The sequence below is a fragment of the Ascaphus truei genome, chromosome 22 (assembly GCF_040206685.1).
Source record: "Ascaphus truei isolate aAscTru1 chromosome 22, aAscTru1.hap1, whole genome shotgun sequence".
Taxonomy (NCBI): Eukaryota; Metazoa; Chordata; class Amphibia; order Anura; family Ascaphidae; genus Ascaphus; species Ascaphus truei.
The window spans coordinates 4,571,949-4,595,431 of NC_134504.1; the positions used below are offsets into that span (position 1 = coordinate 4,571,949).

The 23,483-nt window shown below is 51.8% G+C and overlaps 1 protein-coding gene across 2 annotated transcripts; it reads left to right on the top strand.

Annotated features, from left to right (window-relative positions):
• Positions 1-817: 817 nt before the first annotated feature.
• On the top strand, positions 818-21,100 carry PIK3R6 (phosphoinositide-3-kinase regulatory subunit 6). 2 transcript variants are annotated; one of them, XM_075579699.1, is made up of 15 exons: positions 818-946; positions 4,455-4,524; positions 5,543-5,726; positions 5,832-5,985; positions 10,543-10,626; positions 11,788-12,187; positions 12,874-12,973; positions 13,324-13,446; positions 13,675-13,785; positions 14,496-14,586; positions 15,731-15,801; positions 15,910-16,000; positions 17,569-17,639; positions 18,201-18,313; positions 19,238-21,100. In XM_075579699.1, the coding sequence occupies exons 1-15, from the start codon at positions 868-870 to the stop codon at positions 19,392-19,394; spliced, it is 1,899 nt and encodes a 632-aa protein (XP_075435814.1). In that variant the 5' UTR covers positions 818-867; the 3' UTR covers positions 19,395-21,100. The 2 variants fall into 2 exon arrangements, with proteins under 2 accessions (XP_075435814.1, XP_075435815.1); XM_075579700.1 differs by lacking the exon at positions 18,201-18,313.
• The last annotated feature ends 2,383 nt before the right edge of the window (positions 21,101-23,483 follow it).

Below are 23,483 nucleotides of genomic sequence, written 5' to 3' on the forward strand. Positions count from 1 at the left end.
GGTTAATAGATAGGGATATGGGGGGAGACAACGATATGTGCTTTGGCCATACTGAAATGCTATGTTGTCATGCTAATAAAGCTTATTTGATTGGAGAGAGGGAGGGGGGGATGAGGAGACAGGATGGGGGGATGAGGAGAGGAGGGGGGGATGAGGAGAGGAGGGGGGATGAGGAGAGGAGGGGGGGGTGAGGAGAGAGGAGGAGTGAGGAGAGGATGGGGCAGAGGAGAGAGGAGGGGCGGAGGAGAGGAGGGGGTAGAGGAGAGAGGGGGAGAGAAGAGAGGGGGAGAAGCGGGAGGGGGAGAAGGGGGAGGGGAAGGAGGAGAGAGTGGGGTGAGCAGGAGAGAGGGGGAGGAGGATAGAGGGGGGGGCAGGAGAGGGGGGGAGGTGGAGAGAGGAGGAGGAGGAGGAGAGAGTAGGGGGGGAGGAGGAGAGAGGAGGAGAGGGAGGGGGGGAGGAGGAGAGGGAGGGGGGAGGAGGGAAGGAGGGGGAGAAGGGGGAGGGGGAGGAGGAGAGAGGGGGACAGGGAGGATGGGGGAGAGAGCTGTTCTGTATAGATAGCACCAACACGAGACCCAATTACAGTATATACAATACACGCACATCCCACACTGGTTCTCACGCGCCCCATAGCGGAGTGAGCGAATATGACTCCCCCCTTACACCGAGACCCATACAGTGCAACGGGGTATCCAGATGCAAAGTACTCAGTACAATGTAATACATATAATGACAGGCGGTGAAAGGGTGTGAGGGAAGGGGTGCCCCGGTGTGTCCCTCACAGTAACGTGTCCCTGTCCTGATGGATCACAGGCGGCGTATATCCCAGACCATCTGTACGAAAGAGTCTACGTTTTCTGCAAGAAGATGCTGACTCTGCCGAAGCCGTACTGCACCATCGGCTTGGACTACGCCCAGCGGTTAAAGACCGAAAGAAAAGTACCAGGTATAAGGAACTTGTGTTGGACTATATATATATATATATATTTTTTTTTTAAGTTTTGGTGGGTGAAAAAGGCAACAAAAACCCTCCATATAGCCAATAAAGAATATCCCTTGTGAGCACAATCACATGTCTTAGACAGGTCTGCAGCCCTGCCTTTCAACCATTATCACCCACCATACAGTGCTCCCACTGCACCAAGGGATTCTGGGAAATGACATGCAAATGAGCAGACAATGTGTCCCATGCTGTGCTTAAAGCTGTGTGAATTGCATTTGCTTAAATGGGCTCCATGTGAATGGATATTCCTGGCAAAAGGTGACACATAGTGTGCTCATTTGCATGTCATTTCCCAGAATCCCTTGCTGCAGCGGGAGCACTGTATGCTGGGTGATAATGGTGAAAGGCGGGGTTGCAGACCTGCCTAAGACATGTGAATACATGATATTCTTTCTTGGATATATATGTAACGGTATTTCTGGCCCGGCCTGACCCACCCAATTTCACATTGGCCCCTGTGGTCTAACCATTACAGTGTGATAGTGTCTGGTGGTGCACCTGTTGGCAACAGGACTCCTGAGTCTCCCGCATGATGGTGTGTGGGGAGGACCCGTCCAGACAGGCAGCTGAGGTAGTGTGCTGAGTCTCACCTAGTTCCAGTGCAGCGCCTCCACCTCATCAGGGTCCCTGCGTCCGCAAGGGGATGATCCTGTTGAGGAACTCCTCCGTGGTGCAACCTCCTGTGTAATCATACTCTCACACACAGGGGTCTTTCTGATCAGCTCCATCTTTATTGTACAGGTGGGCATAGCTGCCCTCCACATTGGGGTGTACTTAGCCAATCATTTTCCAGCCGCTTCCCTTTGGTAGGTATGTCTCCTAGATCAGGGATTCACTGCTCTGTGCCAGGTCCCTGGACACAGACTCCTAAATCAGCTACTATAACATAACTGTTAACTATTCTCTGTACTCTCTACTCCTGATAGAACGGGAACGCTGCAAACACCTTGCAAGAACTTGAACTCCTTCCTAAACTAACTTTAGAAAACAGTGCTGTGCCTTATGTAACTTCTGAGGCTGACACACCTCTGACATCACTAACCATGGAGTCAGAGCATGTGACCAGTCCCATCCATACACAGGGCACCCCACCAGGGTGTGAGGGAAAACCTCCATGATTACTGCTGGCATGCCCACACTTACCAGGCCTTGCTGCCAGCAGGAGAGATGACTGTAGGCATTTTACATGACTGCTACATATATATATAACACTGTACTATGTACCAAGGCAAGGAAAAGCATAGCTTGGGTCTCCATGTTTCCTCGCGGCTGCGTCCCATGGGAGAAACTTGTTGTGCTTCCTCGGATGTGGAGGATTTTTTCCCCCCTGAAAGCTTGTGGGTTAACATAATGGCGGCGTTGAAATATCCTGCGTCACGCCGGCCAATAGGAAGCCAGGACATCAGCCGGTGACATTTAAACTCAGAGATACCGGCACCCCCTACGGGGGTAAGTATCTCCGGAAAAAGGGGGTCCCCGGTGCTGGAATTAACGGGGTTCCGCTCCTGAGACCCCCTGCTCCAATCCTGTAACAATAATACAAAATGAAACCTGCATTGCTGCTTTATCCAGAGTTTGAAACAAATATGTTCTCTCTGACACTAAGTGACAGAATATGTTCTCTCTGACACTAAGTGACAGAATATGTTCTCTCTGACACTAAGTGACAGAATATGTTCTCTCTGACACTGACAGAATATGTTCTCTCTGACACTAAGCGACAGAATATGTTCTCTCTGACACTAAGTGACAGAATATGTTCTCTCTGACACTGACAGAATATGTTCTCTCTGACACTAAGTGACAGAATATGTTCTCTCTGACACTAAGTGACAGAATATGTTCTCTCTGACACTAAGTGACAGAATATGTTCTCTCTGACACTAAGTGACAGAATATGTTCTCTCTGACACTAAGTGACAGAATATGTTCTCTCTGACACTAAGTGACAGAATATGTTCTCTCTGACACTAAGCGACAGAATATGTTCTCTCTGACACTAAGTGACAGAATATGTTCTCTCTGACACTAAGTGACAGAATATGTTCTCTCTGACACTGACAGAATATGTTCTCTCTGACACTAAGTGACAGAATATGTTCTCTCTGACACTAAGCGACAGAATATGTTCTCTCTGACACTAAGCGACAGAATATGTTCTCTCTGACACTAAGCGACATAATATGTTCTCTCTGACACTAAGTGACAGAATATGTTCTCTCTGACACTAAGTGACAGAATATGTTCTCTCTGACACTAAGTGACAGAATATGTTCTCTCTGACACTAAGTGACAGAATATGTTCTCTCTGACACTAAGTGACAGAATATGTTCTCTTTGACACTAAGTGACAGAATATGTTCTCTCTGACACTAAGTGACAGAATATGTTCTCTCTGACACTAAGTGACAGAATATGTTCTCTCTGACACTAAGTGACAGAATATGTTCTCTCTGACACTAAGTGACAGAATATGTTCTCTTTGACACTAAGTGACAGAATATGTTCTCTCTGACACTAAGTGACAGAATATGTTCTCTCTGACACTACGTCACAGAATACGTTCTCTCTGACACTAAGTGACAGAATATGTTCTCTCTGACACTAAGTCACAGAATATGTTCTCTCTGACACTAAGTGACAGAATATGTTCTCTCTGACACTACGTGACAGAATATGTTCTCTCTGACACTAAGCGACAGAATATGTTCTCTCTGACACTAAGTGACAGAATATGTTCTCTCTGACACTAAGTGACAGAATATGTTCTCTCTGACACTAAGCGACAGAATATGTTCTCTCTGACACTAAGTGACAGAATATGTTCTCTCTGACACTAAGTGACAGAATATGTTCTCTCTGACACTAAGCGACAGAATATGTTCTCTCTGACACTAAGTGACAGAATATGTTCTCTCTGACACTAAGTGACAGAATATGAAGTGACTGATAAGTTACGTGAAGCTGCTGGGCACAAATATCCTATTCTGAACCACATACATGCCTGGGATAGACACTAGCATGCCCTAAATATGAGAGAAACCAAAGCATTATCATTTAATAGGGTTTCACAGTGGATCGGACAAGGGGCAGAATGGATGGGGCAAAGCGACTCTTACCTGCCGTTAATTCCAATATTTGGAGTCAGGAAGGAATTTATTTCTCCCCTTATGAGATATAATAGGATAATGTGTCACTGGGGTTTGTGTTTGATTCCTCTGGATCATGATACTGTAAGTACGGATATAGGATAAAGTATCTGACGTCTACATTTAGCATAGGATGAACTTGATGGACGTACGTCTTTTTCCAACCTCATCTACTATGTAAGAAAGAAACTATGTAACAGTTGGATTACTAACACGCCTATAACATGTATTACCCTTTTTCTTGCAAATGGTTATTGATTTTGAAAACACTTTTTTTTTCTTCTAAATTTCAAACATTTCAGGTTTTTCCTACCAAAAAATGGTTATTTCCGAGCAGAACCTCAGCCGAGGCGTCTCTCAGCAGCAGGACAAGTAAGTGACCCCTTCCGGAGGACACGTGGCTATTATTAACCATTTCAGGCCTGGATAGGTGCATTCAATTGCATAGGATCTGCTATATAACGTGATTACGACCTTTTAATATTAAATACTTGGCTCTCGTTGTTTAGATGACAGTTGGTCCTATGTATTAAGAATATATTTTATATCTTTTTTAAGAGGCAATCCAAGCAATATCCTACATGTGTGTTTTTCTTTAAATACGGTAAATTAGTGCTGCAGTATTAGATAACTTACTACGTTTAAAAAAAAATATTAGTCAACTCTTAATGCCATATTTAATGAGTGTTAATACACTGAGCATCCTTTGATTTCTATAGCAGGTTTAGCCACCTCCCCAGCAGTGCAAGATCTTTGCAACACTTTCCTGTTTGTGATCATTTGTTGCCAATGTTCCCGGTGGTTTGAGCTGCAAACTGTAACAATAGATAATGTTACCTTAGTAATGTAAGAATACATTGTAGCTGTTGAGTTACACTGGCTGAAGGATTGATTTGAAACAGAAAGGCGGCCATTTAGTGAACCCCGGGAAAAGCAGGATCTTTGCAGATCGATCACGGGAGACCAAATCGATCGGCAGCTTAAGTAATTCGCTTTCAATAAAGGTAATCAAAGGCTGCATATATTAAAATATATATATTTATATATATACTTTTTAAGTGTGGCTTGGATTTCCTCTGTAATGGGGTAGCAGATGTTTTTTCACACATACGATATGGCGCGCTTTTAACCCTAGAACTGCCCCGAATAATGTTGATATGTGACCGCAATTATAAAATGTGACTTCCCCTGGAAATGTTAAAGTATAATATGAATAAAGTAAATAACGTGTGAGAAAACTAATGCAGATTGTGCTATTTTGTCAGACCGTGGACAGCACCCGTGGCATTAGGTCGAAGACGCTAATTATCCCGTGGTCATCTAACTGCTATAGTGCAGCGTTTATCATCCGCCGGGGAAAGCCAGTAGAACCGCCTTTCTCTTTCTGTAGGGTGTTCCTGTTTCTGGATCCCGATCTGGTTTCGGAGGCGGTGTGTAACACCCTTCTCCGGGAGACTCAGGGGGTCCAGATATCGCAGACCCCCAGAGAGTGCATGGGCTTCGTGATAACCAACAGTATACAGGCCGCGCTGGGCAAGGACTGCGACATCCCGCGGCTGCAAAGGGCGCTGCAGGTGAGAGAGGCACCTCGGGTTACCAGGTGCCCAGTACCCGCCTCCTGGACCGTTTGGCGTTATTTTTGCACTCCTGGTTCTGATAACACCCCCTCCCCGTGGCAGGATGAACGCAATGGCGAGCTGGAACTGTACTTCCAGGAAGTGCTGGCGGCCGCGGAGCGCGGCGAGAAGCAGAGCGGCGGTGGCGTGGCACGGGAGCGGCACAGAGAGGCACTGCGGGAGATATACAGCAAGATAACCGGCTCGTCGGAGGAAGGTGCACACGCGCGTGTGTGTGTGTGTGTGTGCGTGCATTGTGTATCTGTGTGCATACTATGTATATACGTGTATATATGGGTGAGTGTATGCCAAATACACCAAATACCGGCACCGGCACGAATGAAATAAAGTGGATTGATTCATTCCATAGAACACCAAAGTATCCGATGTTTCGCTCTCTCACCGCGGCGCTGCTGCTAGCCGAGTCTCTCTCTCACCGCGGCGCTGCTGCTGCTAGCCGAGTCTCTCTCACACCGCGGCGCTGCTGCTGCTAGCCGAGTCTCTCTCACACCGCGGCGCTGCTGCTAGCCGAGTCTCTCTCACACCGCGGCGCTGCTGCTAGCCGAGTCTCTCTCACACCGCGGCACTGCTGCTAGCCGAGTCTCTCTCACACCGCGGCACTGCTGCTAGCCGAGTCTCTCTCTCACCGCGCTGCTGCTGCTAGCCGAGTCTCTCTCACACCGCGGCGCTGCTTCTAGCCGTGTCTCTCTCACACCGCGGCGCTGCTGCTAGCCGTGTCTCTCTCACACCGCGGCGCTGCTTCTAGCCGTGTCTCTCTCACACCGCGGCGCTGCTGCTAGCCGTGTCTCTCTCACACCGCGGCGCTGCTTCTAGCCGTGTCTCTCTCACACCGCGGCGCTGCTTCTAGCCGTGTCTCTCTCACACCGCGGCGCTGCTGCTAGCTGTGTCTCTCTCACACCGCGGCGCTGCTTCTAGCCGTGTCTCTCTCACACCGCGGCGCTGCTTCTAGCCGTGTCTCTCTCACACCGCGGCGCTGCTGCTAGCTGTGTCTCTCTCACACCGCGGCGCTGCTTCTAGCCGTGTCTCTCTCACACCGCGGCGCTGCTGCTAGCCGTGTCTCTCTCACACCGCGGCGCTGCTGCTGCTAGCCGAGTCTCTCTCACACCGCGGCACTGCTGCTGCTAGCCGAGTCTCTCTCTCACCGCGGCGCTGCTGCTGCTAGCCGAGTCTCTCTCTCACCGCGGCGCTGCTGCTGCTAGCCGTGTCTCTCTCTCACTGCGGCACTGCTGCTGCTAGCCGAGTCTCTCTCACACTGCGGCGCTGCTGCTAGCCGAGTCTCTCTCTCACCGCGGCGCAGCTGCTAGCCGAGTCTCTCTCACACCGCGGCGCGGCTGCTAGCCGTGTCTCTCTCTCACCGCGGCGCTGCTGCTAGCCGAGTCTCTCACACCGCGGCGCTTCTTCTAGCCGAGTCTCTCTCACACCGCGGCACTGCTGCTGCTAGCCGAGACTCTCACACCGCGGCGCGGCTGCTAGCCGAGACTCTCTCACACCGCGGCGCGGCTGCTAGCCGAGACTCTCTCACACCGCGGCGCTGCTTCTAGCCGAGTCTCTCTCACACCGCGGCACTGCTGCTGCTAGCCGAGTCTCTCTCACACCGCGGCGCGGCTGCTAGCCGAGACTCTCTCACACCGCGGCGCGGCTGCTAGCCGAGTCTCTCACACCGCGGCGCTGCTGCTAGCCGAGTCTCTCTCACACCGCGGCACTGCTGCTGCTAGCCGAGTCTCTCTCACACTGCGGCGCTGCTGCTAGCCGAGTCTCTCTCACACCGCGGCGCGGCTGCTAGCCGAGACTCTCTCACACCGCGGCGCGGCTGCTAGCCGAGTCTCTCTCACACCGCGGCGCTGCTGCTAGCCGTGTCTCTCTCACACCGCGGCGCTGCTTCTAGCCGTGTCTCTCTCACACCGCGGCGCTGCAGCTAGCCGAGTCTCTCTCACACTGCGGCGCTGCAGCTAGCCGAGTCTCTCTCACACCGCGGCGCTGCAGCTAGCCGAGTCTCTCTCACACTGCGGCGCTGCTGCTAGCCGAGTCTCTCTCACACTGCGGCGCTGCTGCTAGCCGAGACTCTCTCACCGCGGCGCGGCTGCTAGCCGAGTCTCTCTCACACCGCGGCGCTGCAGCTAGCCGAGTCTCTCTCACACTGCGGCGCTGCTGCTAGCCGAGTCTCTCTCACACTGCGGCGCTGCTGCTAGCCGAGACTCTCTCACCGCGGCGCGGCTGCTAGCCGTGTCTCTCTCACACCGCGGCGCTGCTTCTAGCCGAGTCTCTCTCACACCGCGGCGCTGCTGCTAGCTGTGTCTCTCTCACACCGCGGCGCTGCTGCTAGCCGAGTCTCTCTCACACTGCGGCGCGGCTGCTAGCCGAGTCTCTCTCACACTGCGGCGCTGCTGCTAGCCGAGACTCTCTCTCACCGCGGCGCTGCTTCTAGCCGAGTCTCTCTCACACCGCGGCGCTGCTGCTAGCCGAGTCTCTCTCACACCGCGGCGCTGCTGATAGCCGAGTCTCTCTCACACTGCGGCGCTGCTGCTGCTAGCCGAGTCTCTCTCACACCGCGGCGCTGCTGCTAGCCGAGTCTCTCTCACACCGCGGCGCTGCTGCTGCTAGCCGAGACTCTCTCACACCGCGGCGCTGCTGCTGCTAGCCGAGTCTCTCTCACACCGCGGCGCGGCTGCTAGCCGAGACTCTCTCACACCGCGGCGCTGCTGCTGCTAGCCGAGTCTCTCTCACACTGCGGCGCTGCTGCTGCTAGCCGAGACTCTCTCACACCGCGGCGCTGCTGCTGCTAGCCGAGACTCTCTCACACTGCGGCGCTGCTGCTAGCCGAGACTCTCTCACCGCGGCGCGGCTGCTAGCCGAGTCTCTCTCACACCGCGGCGCGGCTGCTAGCCGAGACTCTCTCACACCGCGGCGCGGCTGCTGCTAGCCGAGTCTCTCTCTCACCGCGGCGCTGCTGCTAGCCGAGTCTCTCACACCGCGGCGCTGCTGCTGCTAGCCGTGTCTCTCACACCGCGGCGCGGCTGCTAGCCGAGTCTCTCTCACACCGCGGCGCGGCTGCTAGCCGAGTCTCTCTCACACCGCGGCACTGCTGCTGCTAGCCGAGATTCTCTCTCACCGCGGCGCTGCTGCTAGCCGAGTCTCTCTCACACCGCGGCACTGCTGCTGCTAGCCGAGTCTCTCTCACACCGCGGCGCTGCTGCTAGCCGAGACTCTCTCACACCGCGGCGCGGCTGCTAGCCGAGTCTCTCTCACACCGCGGCACTGCTGCTGCTAGCCGAGTCTCTCTCTCACCGCGGCGCTGCTGCTAGCCGAGTCTCTCTCACACCGCGGCACTGCTGCTGCTAGCCGAGTCTCTCTCACACCGCGGCGCTGCTTCTAGCCGAGTCTCTCTCACACCGCGGCGCTGCTGCTGCTAGCCGTGTCTCTCACACCGCGGCGCTGCTTCTAGCCGTGTCTCTCTCACACCGCGGCGCTGCTGCTAGCCGAGTCTCTCTCACACCGCGGCGCTGCTTCTAGCCGTGTCTCTCTCACACCGCGGCGCTGCTTCTAGCCGTGTCTCTCTCACACCGCGGCGCTGCTGCTGCTAGCCGTGTCTCTCTCACACCGCTGCGCTGCTTCTAGCCGTGTCTCTCTCACACCGCGGCGCTGCTTCTAGCCGTGTCTCTCTCACACCGCGGCGCTGCTTCTAGCCGTGTCTCTCTCACACCGCGGCGCTGCTTCTAGCCGAGTCTCTCTCTCACCGCGGCGCGGCTGCTAGCCGAGTCTGTCTCTCACCGTGGCGCTGCTGCTAGCCGTGTCTCTCTCACACCGCGGCGCTGCTGCTAGCCGAGACTCTCTCACACCGCAGCGCTGCTGCTAGCCGAGACTCTCTCACACCGCGGCGCTGCTGCTAGCCGAGACTCTCTCACACCGCGGCGTGGCTGCTAGCCGAGACTCTCTCACACCGCAGCGCTGCTGCTAGCCGAGACTCTCTCACACCGCGGCGCTGCTGCTAGCCGAGACTCTCTCACACCGCGGCGTGGCTGCTAGCCGAGACTCTCTCACACCGCGGCGCTGCTGCTAGCCGAGACTCTCTCACACCGCGGCGTGGCTGCTAGCCGAGACTCTCTCACACCGCAGCGCTGCTGCTGCTGCTAGCCGAGTCTCTCTCTCACCGCGGCGCTGCTGCTAGCCGAGACTCTCTCACACCGCGGCGTGGCTGCTAGCCGTGTCTCTCTCACACCGCAGCGCTGCTGCTGCTGCTAGCCGAGTCTCTCTCTCACCGCGGCGCTGCTGCTGCTAGCCGAGTCTCTCTCACACCGCGGCGCTGCTGCTGCTGCTAGCCGAGTCTCTCTCACCGCGGCGCTGCTGCTGCTAGCCGAGTCTCTCTCACACCGCAGCGCTGCTTCTAGCCGAGTCTCTCTCTCACCGCGGCGCGGCTGCTGCTAGCCGAGTCTCTCTCACACCGCGACGCTGCTGCTGCTAGCCGAGTCTCTCTCACCGCGGCGCTGCTGCTGCTAGCCGAGTCTCTCTCTCACCGCGGCGCGGCTGCTGCTGCTAGCCGAGTCTCTCTCACCGCGGCGCTGCTGCTGCTAGCCGAGTCTCTCTCACCGCGGTGCTGCTGCTGCTAGCCGAGTCTCTCTCACCGCGGCACTGCTGCTGCTAGCCGAGTCTCTCTCACCGCGGCGCTGCTGCTAGCCGTGTCTCTCTCTCACCGCGGCACTGCTACTGCCGAGGTTATTACATACGTGATCTGATCATACCCGTCTCTCGCTTGCAGAAGTTCCGATGCCCAAACTACAGGCGATCCCTCTGCCCAGCCCAGATATCAGTGTGCACCTGTGGACTGACGAAGATCAGCTATGTAATTGGGTTTATTTGTCTTGTCTTAGTATGAGTATCTCTCCCCACCAATAGCCAGTAATGTGAGAGTAATCCCAGCAGTGCAGAGCACCAGAGATGAGTTATTCAGGGGTTAACTCCGACACGCGCCTCATTAATCAGAGTAGTAGATAATATTGGCAAGTCCCATTATAATTGTGTAATATGGGTGTGTCCGTTAGTTTGAGCTTTGCATTGTAACAATAATAAAGTCACTCAAAAGTCCAACATAGTATGTTCAGGAGCTGTGGGTGAGGACGTGGGGTAAAGGAGGTATGTGAGACCTCAACTCCTCCGTGGGTCCGTAACTCCGTGGGTGCTTATCCCGGCAAACCACCCGTAATGCACGTAATATTTATGGGCTATTAATAGGAGCAAACATGGATGAACATAAATCTTGCTCCACGATCCATAAGTAAGGGACATTTGTAAAAAGAATCACAGAATACTCGAGGTTCAAAACAACTCCTGTAGCGGGCTTCCTAGGATAGATCATAGATCATCTTCCATAAACCGCTTTTTGCGCGAAACGCGTTGGAGGTTTTTTTCCTGCTGTACATCATTGTGATGTTCAATTAAACTGTTTTTAACCAGCTTGTGCGGTAGGGTTGCCAGGTGTCCGGTATTGAGCCGGACCGTCCTGTATGTGGATACTCGGTCAAGTAAAAAATGAGAGGTTATACTGGGCATGTACGTGTCCGGTATTACCTCGTGTGTGTCCGGTATTACCTCTCTGGACATAGTGACCTGAATGGCTTTAGGAGCCGCAGGATCTCCCCAAGCAGGGCAGTTGCTAGGGGGCTTGGCAGCTTCCTCCATCCTGATTGGCTGCATTACTCAGCAGCAGCCAATCAGGAGTAGGTGTCAGGAGTCTGGGGGTGTGGCCTAAGAGAGGAGAAAACAGCATGGAGTGGAGAGGGGTGTGTGTGTCTGTCTCTTGAGCGTGTCACACTTTTTGCCATTGTGTACAGTATTTTTGGAGAAGTCGCCTGGCAACCCTATATGCGTCTAGCCCAGAATTTGTGTTTCACTACCTGTGCTCCGATTCTGTAGCTTCCCAAATGGATCTCCCCCACACCAAGCTGATCTCTGAACCCTATTATATAACTTCACATTATATGAGACGCTTGTTTCTTTGTGTCAGGGAAAGAACTTGTGCTGTTCACCAGAGAGACGCAGGAAGTTGAGGTGGAGGTAGACTCCTTCGGGATTCCAGGGTTGGGCTCGGAAAACACTGAGCAGAATCGGATATCCGTGTGGTCCAATGACAGCGGGATAGAGAGGGACCTGCCGGGGACGGAAGAGAAGGAACAGGCCAAGTTACAGAGGCAGCCCTGCATCAAGAAGAGAGGCCCGGAGCTGGACTCTGCCGTTCTCCTGCAGAACTTGGGCAAGGCCCCCAAGGGGCCAGGCACGCTACAGAGACAGTCTGGGCTGAGCATGGACGTCCGCTCCTGTCCAGAGAGACTGCCCACCGCCCGCATCGTGATTCTCGGGGACGATAGAGCGTTGGGAAGACTGGCCAAAGCATACTATTCTTTCAGGTAAAGGGCAGAGGGTAACGTGGCTTCAACACCTTGTGGTTCGACGTCTACAGTCTATTAAACATTAGGGCAACGCTCTCCGGGATGTATTTCGCAGATGTTTTAGCTAGAGGTCTTCAAGGGAGGAGTCAAGTAACAAATTCTACAACAGAAAGTGTTGTACTAGAAAAGTAATGGTACTCTGTGAAGTAATAATACTCTGATATATGTGCAAATAAAGAAGTGGTAGTCCTTTACGCCCCAGGACCATCACACTTCTACCACTGGGTAGAGGTGTGAGTGATACCTGCAGCTTATCTTTAGTAAGGTTGCTCCATCCTTCTCCTGTGTCTTCATGATACTAAGGACCAATGCAGACGACATGCTTGTACCAACTCACACGCGGATGCCCCCTCCAGATCCCCCCCAAATTGCTACACTTAAGCTGCCAGAGGGGCTGTAATCCATGGGTCCATTGGGAGTGATCTAGAACCCGGTGGTATCTTTGCTTGGAGCAAGCAGTACTGCCAGGCGAACTCCATGATGACCGGTCCATGCAGTGTCACTGTACTCGGCAGCACCGTGGTCCTGTATGTCACTGGGAAGCGGGGACTTGGAAAACCAGGGCCGGCCTACCTACAACTTCCGACTGGGTTGGGAACCCCGGGCAGGATACCGCGGCTCTTAGCTTTGTGCATTCTCTCTAGGAAGAGGGAAGCGAGGAGGCCGCACCGGACGCTGAAAGCCAACCTGCAGTTTTACTGTATCCCAGTCCGAGGGGAGCAGCCGGATCCCTCGCCAGACAAGGTCAGTGCCAGTGTGTGCCAAACGGCGGTGGCTTCCATCAGAATGGGCAGCCATTATCCCAGGGTTCTCAGAGCTTCGCCTACCCAAGCAAAGGTGCCTCGGTGTTATTTACAGCCGGACAGTTCTTGGGATTGTATGTGAGATATTCGTTTCTCCCAAAATGTGGGGGGGAAAAGTTATTAAAAAAATGAGTAAACGTTCTAAAAATAAGAAAATTCGAGAATATTCCCAAAGTTTGACAAAACATCGTGAATAAAGCGGCAAAACTGGCCAACTTCACTCCGGTTTTAGACCCGGGAAATATCCGAGAATGTCAATGTCTGACGCATTTTGCCGTCTTGTTTCCCCAGCTGGACGAACCCCCAAACATACGTGAGGTCTGTGAGCTGAGCGGGTACCTTGGCCGGTTGGATCCCTGGTACGACGGCAACATCAACACTCTGTGTGACATGATTCCGAAACTCGCCGATATGGTACGGACTTAACGGCTACTCCTCTCTTTAACCCCGAGTGGCCGGGCGCCTGCCGGAGGTGGAACACACTTCGAGGCATCTTGTAGGACGTCTTTAATCCAAGATATGTTTCATTCAGCCGTGAAACACAAGCCGTGAGACTGGGCCTACTGGGAAGACTTGGTCACACTGTTGGCCGGCGGTGGAATTGGCGTAGAGATGATGTAACAAGAGATGTGTTTCTTGCAGCCGCCCTGTCCCACCAGAGACTCGACCTCTGACCCCTTCATCCTGGACGTCACCTCTTACTACCTACGTTTCGGCCGGCAGCCGGTGTACTTCCAGATATACAGCGTGAAGGTCAGCATCGTCATTCCCCCTCCCCTTCGGACAGAGACGGGTGGGCGCAGGACACGGACAGGCCGGAAATAGCATTGTAGTGGGAACTGTAGGGTTAACCAAAGCCACCACAAAGCCACGTCGTATGTTCTCTTTGCTCCTTATTGCTTCTTCTGTCCCAGTTTACTGGTATGGCACTGACAGTGTACACAGCGCTGTACATAGAATTTTTGCAGGTACGAGTTCCTAGCCCATAGAGCTTACAATCTATTTTTGGTGCCTGAGGCACTGGGAGATGAAGTGACTTGCCCAAGGAGCTGACACCGGGATTTGAACCCAGCTCCGCTGCTTCACACTCAGGTTACCGAAATACTTACCGGGCAAGTTTCCGCCGGTAATTCATGGTCGTCCATTTTGTTTCCCCTGGAGGGGAGTAACCGGCGCCTTCCCTGCTTAGTATCTCGGGACCCGGGGGGGGGGGGGGCCGGTGCAGCTTCCTCCATGCTGGGTAATTCAGCCAATCAGGAGGCGGTGTCAGAAGGTTGGGGGTGGGGCCAAGGAGAGGAGGAAACAGCATGGAGCGGAGAGAGGTGAGAAGTGTGTGTGTGTGTCTCGAGCCCGCCGCACCTTTCACCACTGGAGAAGCCACCTGGCAACCCCTCTCCGGCACAGGGAAGCGCCCTGCCACCATGTTTAATTCGCCCGCTCCTAAATGCCTGGCTCTCTTTCAGATTTATTTCCGAGACGCAAGCCTGGAGCCCGCTGAAGACGTCTTCCTGACCGAGCTGAAAGTCGACGTCCAAGATTGCGTCTCCACCAAATGTAAGCGAGAACCCCACAACCACACCCACAACCACACCCCTTGGCAGTAAGGGCACCGATCTCTGAAGTGGGAGACGCTGGTTATCCTAGCACAGCTGCTCTTTGGCCAGGCGCTCGATATACCTGTGCCGCAGGCGAGATGGCAGCCATTTTTAAATCCTCTGCATGGTATCGCAGCACGAACCCCAAAAAACAGGGTTCAATGTTCCCCTCAAAAAATCGAATATTAAACAAAAAGTATTCAGTGACACCGGTGTATATTGAATTACATTTGACTTTTGCGCTGTGATAATGGCGGGACTCGCGTCCTAAGGTTTTAATCTACTTTTTAATTTTTTTTTTAATTATGGGGCAAAATTTCAGGGCAAAAAACAATATAAATTCCCGTAATACGCGCGTCCTATGTATGAATTAAAGCATAATTATGTGTCTTGTTTATTTATAACTAGTATTAGGAAATCTAAACTATTAATGGGATATTATTTATCACAGGGGTGATAAACTCCAGGCCTCAAGGGCCATGAACAGGTCAGGTTTTCAGGATATCCCTGCTTCAGCACAGGTGGCTCAGTCGTTAACTATTGGATACAATGGAGCAGGGGTGGCCAACTCCAGGCCTCAAGGGCCAGCAACAGGTCAGGTTGTCAGGATATCGCTGCATCCGCACAGGTGGCTCAATCAGTCCCTGCTTCAGCACAGGTGGCTCAATCTTTCCCTGCTACAGCACAGGTGGCTCAATCAGTCCCTGCTTCAGCACAGGGGGCTCAATCACTGGCTCAGAGTCCGACTGAGCCACTGATTGGGCCCCCTGTGCTGAAGCAGGGTTATCCTGAAAACCTGACCTGTTGGTGGCCCTTGAGAATCAAACACATTTTGGGGTGGTACATAGGGACTACGGTAGGACTATATTTTAGGGTTTACACCAAGTTGCAGATTGCGGATAATCCTGATGTGACGCACTTTCTCCATCTCTGTGCGGCAAAACGTATTGTTGACGCTGCAGGCGCAGAAAGGGAATATTTCCGGTTCGGCAAAGAAGACGCAGAAAAAAAAGCGCAACCGTAAAAATTCCGTTTCCCTTTTAGCGGCAAAAAAAAAAAAGCCGTTTTGTGAAAAGCGACGACGCGTTTCCTTCTTTATTCAGACAGTAATCTGACGCGGAAGAAGACCGTGACCGACGCGCCCGGCGCAGGGATTCAAGTCCATTATAATAAGGTACGCAGGGTCTCCATGTTAGGGGGTTACAAGCTGCATTTGGCGGCTGAATTCCTCGCTGTGTCACCGCGGGACAGTAATAACGCCGATTCATTGCTTATTTCACAGGCGTTGGCGAGCGGCAGAGAGAAGGAGAGCACTTTGGTGCTGAGAACCTCCCGGGTGGTTATTAAAGCCGTCCCCCCGAGGGACGCAGAAGGTGAGAACGGGCGAACCGTTATTACTCAGTCTCCTCGCCACACACAGAGATCTGGCAGACGCTACGGCGGCCATTCCACTGATGCATTAATGTAACACCAGCGCTGTTGAAGGCAGCGGTTAAGGAGGTGGCGTACGTGTTATTTAATGCGGTATTTCTGATAACGTTTGCTACGTCTGCACGGTCGTCGTTTGGGAATTAAAGATAAATGCACCCAGAAGAAATACAATCTCTCCGGTCTGTGGCTGAGCTGCAGGAGATCGCGCCGGGGGGGGGGGGCTGAACCGCCGGGGGGGGGGGAGGCGTGGCCAGCGCTCAGTCGCCAGTTCTGAAGACAATTTTCTTGTCTTCAGAATATTCTTGTCGAGCAGCGCTGCGGCCGAAGCAGCGAGTGGGGCCGGCCCCATTGAGGGGCGGTTCTTATTCCTGCAGCGCCCGCCACACCGCGCGCTGCAGCAGGTACTGGGGACCCGGCCCAAGAATACTGCATGGGTCAGGGTCGTCATAATCATTTTTGTTCATATTTTCGCACAGCCTCACTCGGGTACTTAATACGTCAGGTTCAGCCAGTGGTCGAATGTCCTTCAAAAGTACTGATACTGTGCTGGATTTCAACAAACCCCGGCACAGTACCAGGACTGGAGCTACATTTGGTACCATGCCTGGTGACCTAGTTTAAACATTTAAAAAAAAAAAAAAAGGTTTATACAATATGAATAGTCTGAAAGCAGAAGGAGACGGAGTATTTATATCTCACTGTGTTCCCTAAAGGGGAAATGAAACAGTCACTGTCCCTCCTAATACCACCCCACGTCCCACACCGGGATATGAGTTTCGTCCGCTGGACACGCCAACGTCCGGTTTAACCGCACATAGATTTATTGAGGTCGGGTTGGGGGCAGTCTTCAATTTTCCATTGGTTCTAGTAACGCTAAAAAGTGGTATAATTGTGACTGGTGCTAAGGTGCGCGGCCGGGAGGGGGGCAGGTGAGGGGGCGCGGGCTGCCTTATCACACCATGTGATAGGAGGAGCAGATTCATTCTGTATTGTACACAGTATGCATAGATTTGTAGCAGGGGCTACATATATAATACAATACACCTCCTGCTTACTTAACGCTCTCCTGGCCACACTCTCTAGTACCATCATGCTGATCACAGTACATATTCCCTCTTGTCTCTCGGGAGGGGCAAAGAGTCACAGATGTCCGCGTCCAATGCAAGGTGGACAGGTGGGGGCTGAACCGCTGTGTCCCCGACAGAAGTGTGACACAGAGTCTTCCTCACTTGGTGGAAGAGACTCGAGGGGTTATTCATTTAACTGCGCAGGTGCCAATCAGAACTCTCGTTGACTTCATTGGGAGCTCCTGCGCAATAGTGCCCCGATCGGCACTATCGCAGTGCAATGAATTATCCACTTGGCATCAACTCTGTCCCTCTCTCTGCAGGATGACACAGTCACCCTGGTGCGGAAGGGACGGTGAAGGCTGTCCTTCCCGTGACATATGGAGTATACTGCCGGTATTGATTACATATACGATGACTTAATGAACCCCCTCCCTTTACAGACCTCGTGTGTTTGAACGTCTACATTGATGAGATGACAAAATCCACACACCTCGCCGGACGCTCGTTCTCCGTGAGTATGCGAGAGTTTGCTGTTAACGGGCTTGGTTTAATTTTTTTTTATACACAGTCCCGCGGGTTCGATTCCCCAGTGCGGTAAATATCGTGATGGTGAAAATTTAAAGAAAAATGGAGGAGCATAGTTAACCCCTTCACTGCCAGAGGTCCCTCTCAGCGCATTCCGAAGCGAAAGGGTTAATGATCCTGGCGAATATTACGTAACCTCAGTTTTTCCAGGCTAAAGCAAGATCGTTCCCCATTGTAATTCACGTGGGGGACTATTATTGTTTGCGCATTTTATGAATCATGCGAAGGCGACCGTCGGTTTCGGCAAAAACGATAAATCCAGCTTTTACCGTCGGGAGACAGAGAATTGTTTTTAGTAGAGTACCCATTAACTTATATACCTTCTCCCCTATACAACCCGTGGAGAGTTACCTGTGACCACACCTGCGATCCCCTGGGAAATAATGCGATTTGCATATTCAAAAGATCGTAATTCCGTATTCAAATGAGCTTTGTGATGTCATGAAGCGGGCGTGATCAGCTGACGTCACGCTTCTGTCGGTTTCAGTGCAAAACCAACGCGCTGAGAGCTTCCTCCGTCCAGATGAGAAGCCTGGAGCTGCGAACGCTGAGTCTGCAGCTAGACAAGGACTCCAGGAGGGTCTACACTAATGTTTCCAGGTAGGGAGAACCCGGGGCCGACGCGTTTCACTTAGTATCGTTATGAGAGAGGGAGACCCGGGGCCGACGCGTTTCACTTAGTATCATTATGAGAGAGGGAGACCCGGGGCCGACACGTTTCACTTAATATCGTTATGAGAGAGACCCGGGCCGACACGTTTCACTTAATATCGTTATGAGAGAGACCCGGGGCCGACGTGTTTCACTTAGTATCGTTATGAGAGAGGGAGACCCGGGGCCGACGCGTTTCACTTTGTATCGTTATGAGAAAGGGTGAATGGGGTCACCCCGTGGTGTTGTCACTGCGCTTGAAGAAGGTGAACATCGTTCGTCCGCTTGGGGCATTGCGCAAAGTCACTTTATCTCCCTGTGCCTCAGGCCCCAATGTTAGATTATAAACTCTTCGGGGCAGGGACTAGGCCTGCAGGAATGCTGTGTACATTCGTTTTCTACGAAGGTGTGCAGGACGCGGACATTTAAAGATGGCGCCGGGGTCAGAGCATGTGTGGCGAAAAGTCAAGCTGCGGCCAACCATCCGAGATGCAAGGCAGCGTCCCGACACCACGTGACGACATGTTTCCATGACACGGGATGCCATGTGACGTCACGTTGTCATGGCAACACGTCAGCCATGTGATGTCACGGCATCACGTGACGCTGCAAGAAGCAGGGCGCCACATTTTTTGTCTGCCTAGGGCACAATGTTGTCTCAATCCTGCCCTGCACCCCCTGTGCTGAAGCAGGGGATATCCTGGAAACCTGACTTGTTGGTGGCCCTTGAGGACTGGAGTTGGCCGCCCCTGAGTTAGAGGCCCACGACATCCCTGGGGTCAGTAGTTTCCTAAATGGGACAGCAGCCGGCTCTTCTACCGCTGCCCAAAACGCAAACGGGTAACCCCACCTCGCCCGTTTTTTTTGTTGCAGGTTGGAGGTGTCCCCTTGCCAGGAGCCCGGGTACAGCCTGCAGAAGATGCGCGCGTCGCGCTTACACCCGAACAGCAAGGAAGACGCCGGGCTGACCAGATACATGACCAAGTGTCTACTGCTGCCCATCAATACGTTCGCAGGCATCATCCAATGAGGTGGGGCGCAAGACTTGGACAAACCCGCACCCCTTCGTTACTGCTGGAACGCACCCGGCAGCGATGTCAACAAAATGCAACACACTACGAATGTGTGGTGTAGTGGTTAAAGAATTGCAGTTGGACAGGGACGGGATCTTTGCAACCCATCTCCGTGGAAACAGACATGTATAATGATGCTGAGTATGTCTACACACTTCCAGGCTCCAACAGCCCTTTCCCAAAACAGAATAGAAAGTCATCTTATTTGTGCATAAGAAGTACTAGGCACAAAGTGACTTATTTATTGGGGTTGCCTTCATAAAGGTTCATTCGTCTTCTTTTTCCTGTATGGTGAAGGTTTGAGGGGACGTCATACTCGGCCCTGATTTGCAGCACGGCATGTTCATTTTTAATGGCGACCGGCGTCCCCTGGTGCCGATAGACTTGAAAACACCGGAGTTCCACAGCGGTAATTTGGCGTTGACACACTGGAGTCACGTCACACACTCGCACCACCGTGTATATATCAGGACTATATACCTTAGGGAACCGACAATGATGAGGGACTCTTCGGGCGGGTCCATGTCCAGTGGTGTCTGTGACCCTCCTATCGGTCAACTACAAGGAGCAAGACCCTGTGGCACTGAATGCATTAGCCCAGAGGTGCTCAACTCCAGTCTTCAGTCGACCGCTCAGGTTTTAAGGATATCCCTGCTTCAGCACAGGTGGCTCAATCAGTCCCTGCTTCAGCACAGGTGACTGATTGAGCCACCTGCGCTGAAGCTGGGATATCCTCAAACCCTGATCTGTTGGGGGGGTCTTGAGGACTGGAGTTGAGCCCCCCTGCATTAACCACCTCTGACAACCAAGGGACTGAAGCATTGGACAGCCCATGTCTCCATCCACCAGCAAGTAGACTGTAAGCTCTTGAGATCAGGGTTTCGTGTTGACAGTGCCAGCCTACACGGTTAGCGTTCTCCCACCGGATGATGGTCGACATTAAGTTCTCACTTCTTACCTACGGCTTGGGGGACACTGGGAAATTTCTAGCGCAGTGGACTGACCGCCTAAAAGCGGTGCGTATGAGCACAGATACACCGTGCCAGAGGTAGTAATATATCTTAACTTATTGGGGTGGATTTGCCAATATTGTATGACGGGAAAGGTGTAACTGTCATGGCATGGCAGGTAGTCAAACTATGTGATATGACTCTTATTCCTATCCCTATATCATTTAGGGCAGGTGTGGCCAACTCCAGTCCTCAAGGGCTACCAACAGGTCAGGCGCTCAGGATATCCCTGCTTCAGCTCAGGGGGCTCAATCAGTGGCTCAGTCGAAGACTGAGCCACTGATTGAGCCCCCTGGGCTGAAGCAGGGATATCCTGAAAACTTGGCCTGGTGGTGGCTCTTGATGACTGGAGTTGGCCACACCTGATGTAGGGTATGCGTCTGACTCCAGTTTATCAGGAACAGACTCGGGCATTTCAGTGTGTGTGTGTGTGTGTGTGTGTGTGTGTGTATGTGTGTTGTTGGCCAAATTTCCCCACATTTCTTGCAACAATTTCCCTTGCAATGCAAGACAAGTGGATTGAAAGCAGGGGTTGCCACGCCTGTACCCCGATAAGCTGAAACCAGATGGTCGCTGTACTGTAAATATATGGATGGACAGACAATTATTTTGAAGCCGTTTATATTTGTTACTAAATGTCTTTATAAAGATGATCTATATATAATAGTGTGTGTGTCACTGTGTGAGCGCAAACCTTTATATGTTAGGAAGGATACCTGTAGTTACAGGGACCCCAGGGGGTGGGTTCCTAAGTGTTCCCCCAAATTTGGTGGGGATGGGGGATCCCATTGAGGTGTATGCTGTGTGTATGAGGATGATACTACTGAATTGTATAGTGTGCATAAGAAGGTTGATCCCATTAATGTACAGGTATAGTGTGTGTGTGTGTGTGTGTGTGTGTGTGTGTGTGTGTGTGTGTGTGTGTGTGTGTGTGTGTGTGTGTGTGTGTGTGTGTGTGTGTGTGTGTGTGTGTGTGTGTATAAGGATGGTGATCCCACTAATATGTATGGTAAGAGAGTGGGATCTTATAGTGGATGGCGTTTGTATAAGGGATACCCATTGAGGTATATGTAGTGTGTTGTGTGTGAGAGGGTGTTCTTATTAAGGTGGATGGTGTGTGTTCTTCTTATTAATGTGGATGGTGTGTGTAAGACGGTGACCCTATGTACAAGGTGTGTAGGAGGGATTTCCTGCAAGCAATAGGTATCCACTGTGCAAACTGGGTAAATAGTGAATAGTGAGTGTGAACAAACCCTGTGCAATCGTCACTGAAAATAGGCACTGGTTTCACACGGCAATTTCTCCCGTTTGGGCAGGATAAAAGGGTTCTCTGAGGAAGCCGTAAAATGAGCGAGACGCGTAGGGTCTTTTTAGCCACTTGAGGCCACCGTACCTCCAGCTCAGTACGCGGACGTCCAGGAGCCCTGCAGTTCTGGCTACAGAGAGACAGACCAAGTAAGCCGTGCCCATGGAGGATGTGCAGCGGTGACGCGACCGGAGCTAGGTTTGGAGTGCGCCTCCAGCAACTCACTGCGCTATACCCGTGTGGAGAGCGTGCGCGTTATCCTTTCCCCTCTGTGTGGCGTGTAAATTCCAAGTAAAACATTAGTGCACTATTGCGTTCATATATATATTTTTCTCCGTATGAGGTTCTGTAACGGATCAATGACATCCCCTTTATCCTGCCCAAACGGGAGAAATTGCTGTGTGAAACCAGTGCCTATTTTCACTAACGATTGCGCAGGGTTTGTTCACACTCACTATTCACCCAGTTTGCGCCATGGATGCCTATTGACTGCACCTTGCGTTATTGCGGTTGGGAGACCGCAGCTATCTGGCAGCACCTGGATTATGAGGCACGAAATCATTTCCAATGAAATCACATTGGTTAAGACTCTGATTTTCACAGATCATTTATCACAGGCACACTATACATTTATTTTATATGTGGGTTGGCGCTTTTTTCCTGTTCGGCACTTTAGGGGGGGGGGGATATCCTAATGAGGCATAAGAAGGGTGATCCCATTAATGTATATAGGAACCCCAGAGTAGGCTCCAGCACACTTAAGATAGATAGACAAACGTAGAGAGTCTCAGAATAAGCCACAAATTTAATCACGTAAACAGCAAATTAATATACAAAATTGGAAATGCTAACTGACTACTAATGCAAAGTATACAGCTCTAATTATCACACAAATAAGGGGAAACAAGATATAAAGGGGAAGGGAAGTGTGGGGTACAAATGAGGGTATGGAGAGAGGACAACAGCACAACAATTGCAGTGTGGTTGTTTGGGCCCACTTCGCACCGCGCACACTGCACATTATCAATACTATTTTGGTCTAGAGTGCTGTCCGTCAGTGTGTTTATAATGTATAAAGTGTGTAAGAGGATGGTCCACTCCAGGTATACAGTGTGCAAGAGGGCGACCCCATTGAAGAGTAGGAGAGTGATGAAAATAATGTACATCCCCTATGCACGAACATAGGCTGCACTTACACCGCCGGCAACGCGACCGATGACGTTGCTGGCTACAAGGCCAGTGATGTCCGCCAGGGGGAAGGCAGAGGGTGCGGAGAAGCTCTCCGATTGGCTTATTGCCGGTCACATGTGGAGACAGTCTCTCCAAAAATCAAATTCTACTGACTACCAGATTTTTGGTAGCGCTGTTGCGCTGTTGCATCCACTATAAGTGCCGGCGACAATACATTTGTTTTGACGCAACCTTGCGTCGCCATCGCTGCCACCATAAGCGCAGTGAGGGATATAGTAAGATATAAGTGAGGGATATAGTAAGATATAAGTGAGGGATATAGTAAGATATAAGTGGGGGATATAGTAAGATATAAGTAAGGGATATAGTAAGATATAAGTGAGGGATATAGTAAGATATAAGTAAGGGATATAGTAAGATATAAGTGAGGGATATAGTAAGATATAAGTGAGGGATATAGTAAGATATAAGTGAGGGATATAGTAAGATATAAGTGAGGGATATAGTAAGATATAAGTAAGGGATATAGTAAGATATAA

What these genes read in the sequence shown, in the direction of transcription:
- PIK3R6 (XM_075579699.1), top strand. Translation starts at nt 868, where the DNA reads ATGCTGACTCTGCCGAAGCCGTACTGCACCATCGGCTTGGACTACGCC. An exon ending in TTCCGAAACTCGCCGATATG is followed by an intron (nt 13,447 to 13,674) that starts GTACGGACTTAA and finishes TGTTTCTTGCAG; the next exon opens with CCGCCCTGTCCCACCAGAGA. An exon ending in TCCAGATATACAGCGTGAAG is followed by an intron (nt 13,786 to 14,495) that starts GTCAGCATCGTC and finishes GCTCTCTTTCAG; the next exon opens with ATTTATTTCCGAGACGCAAG.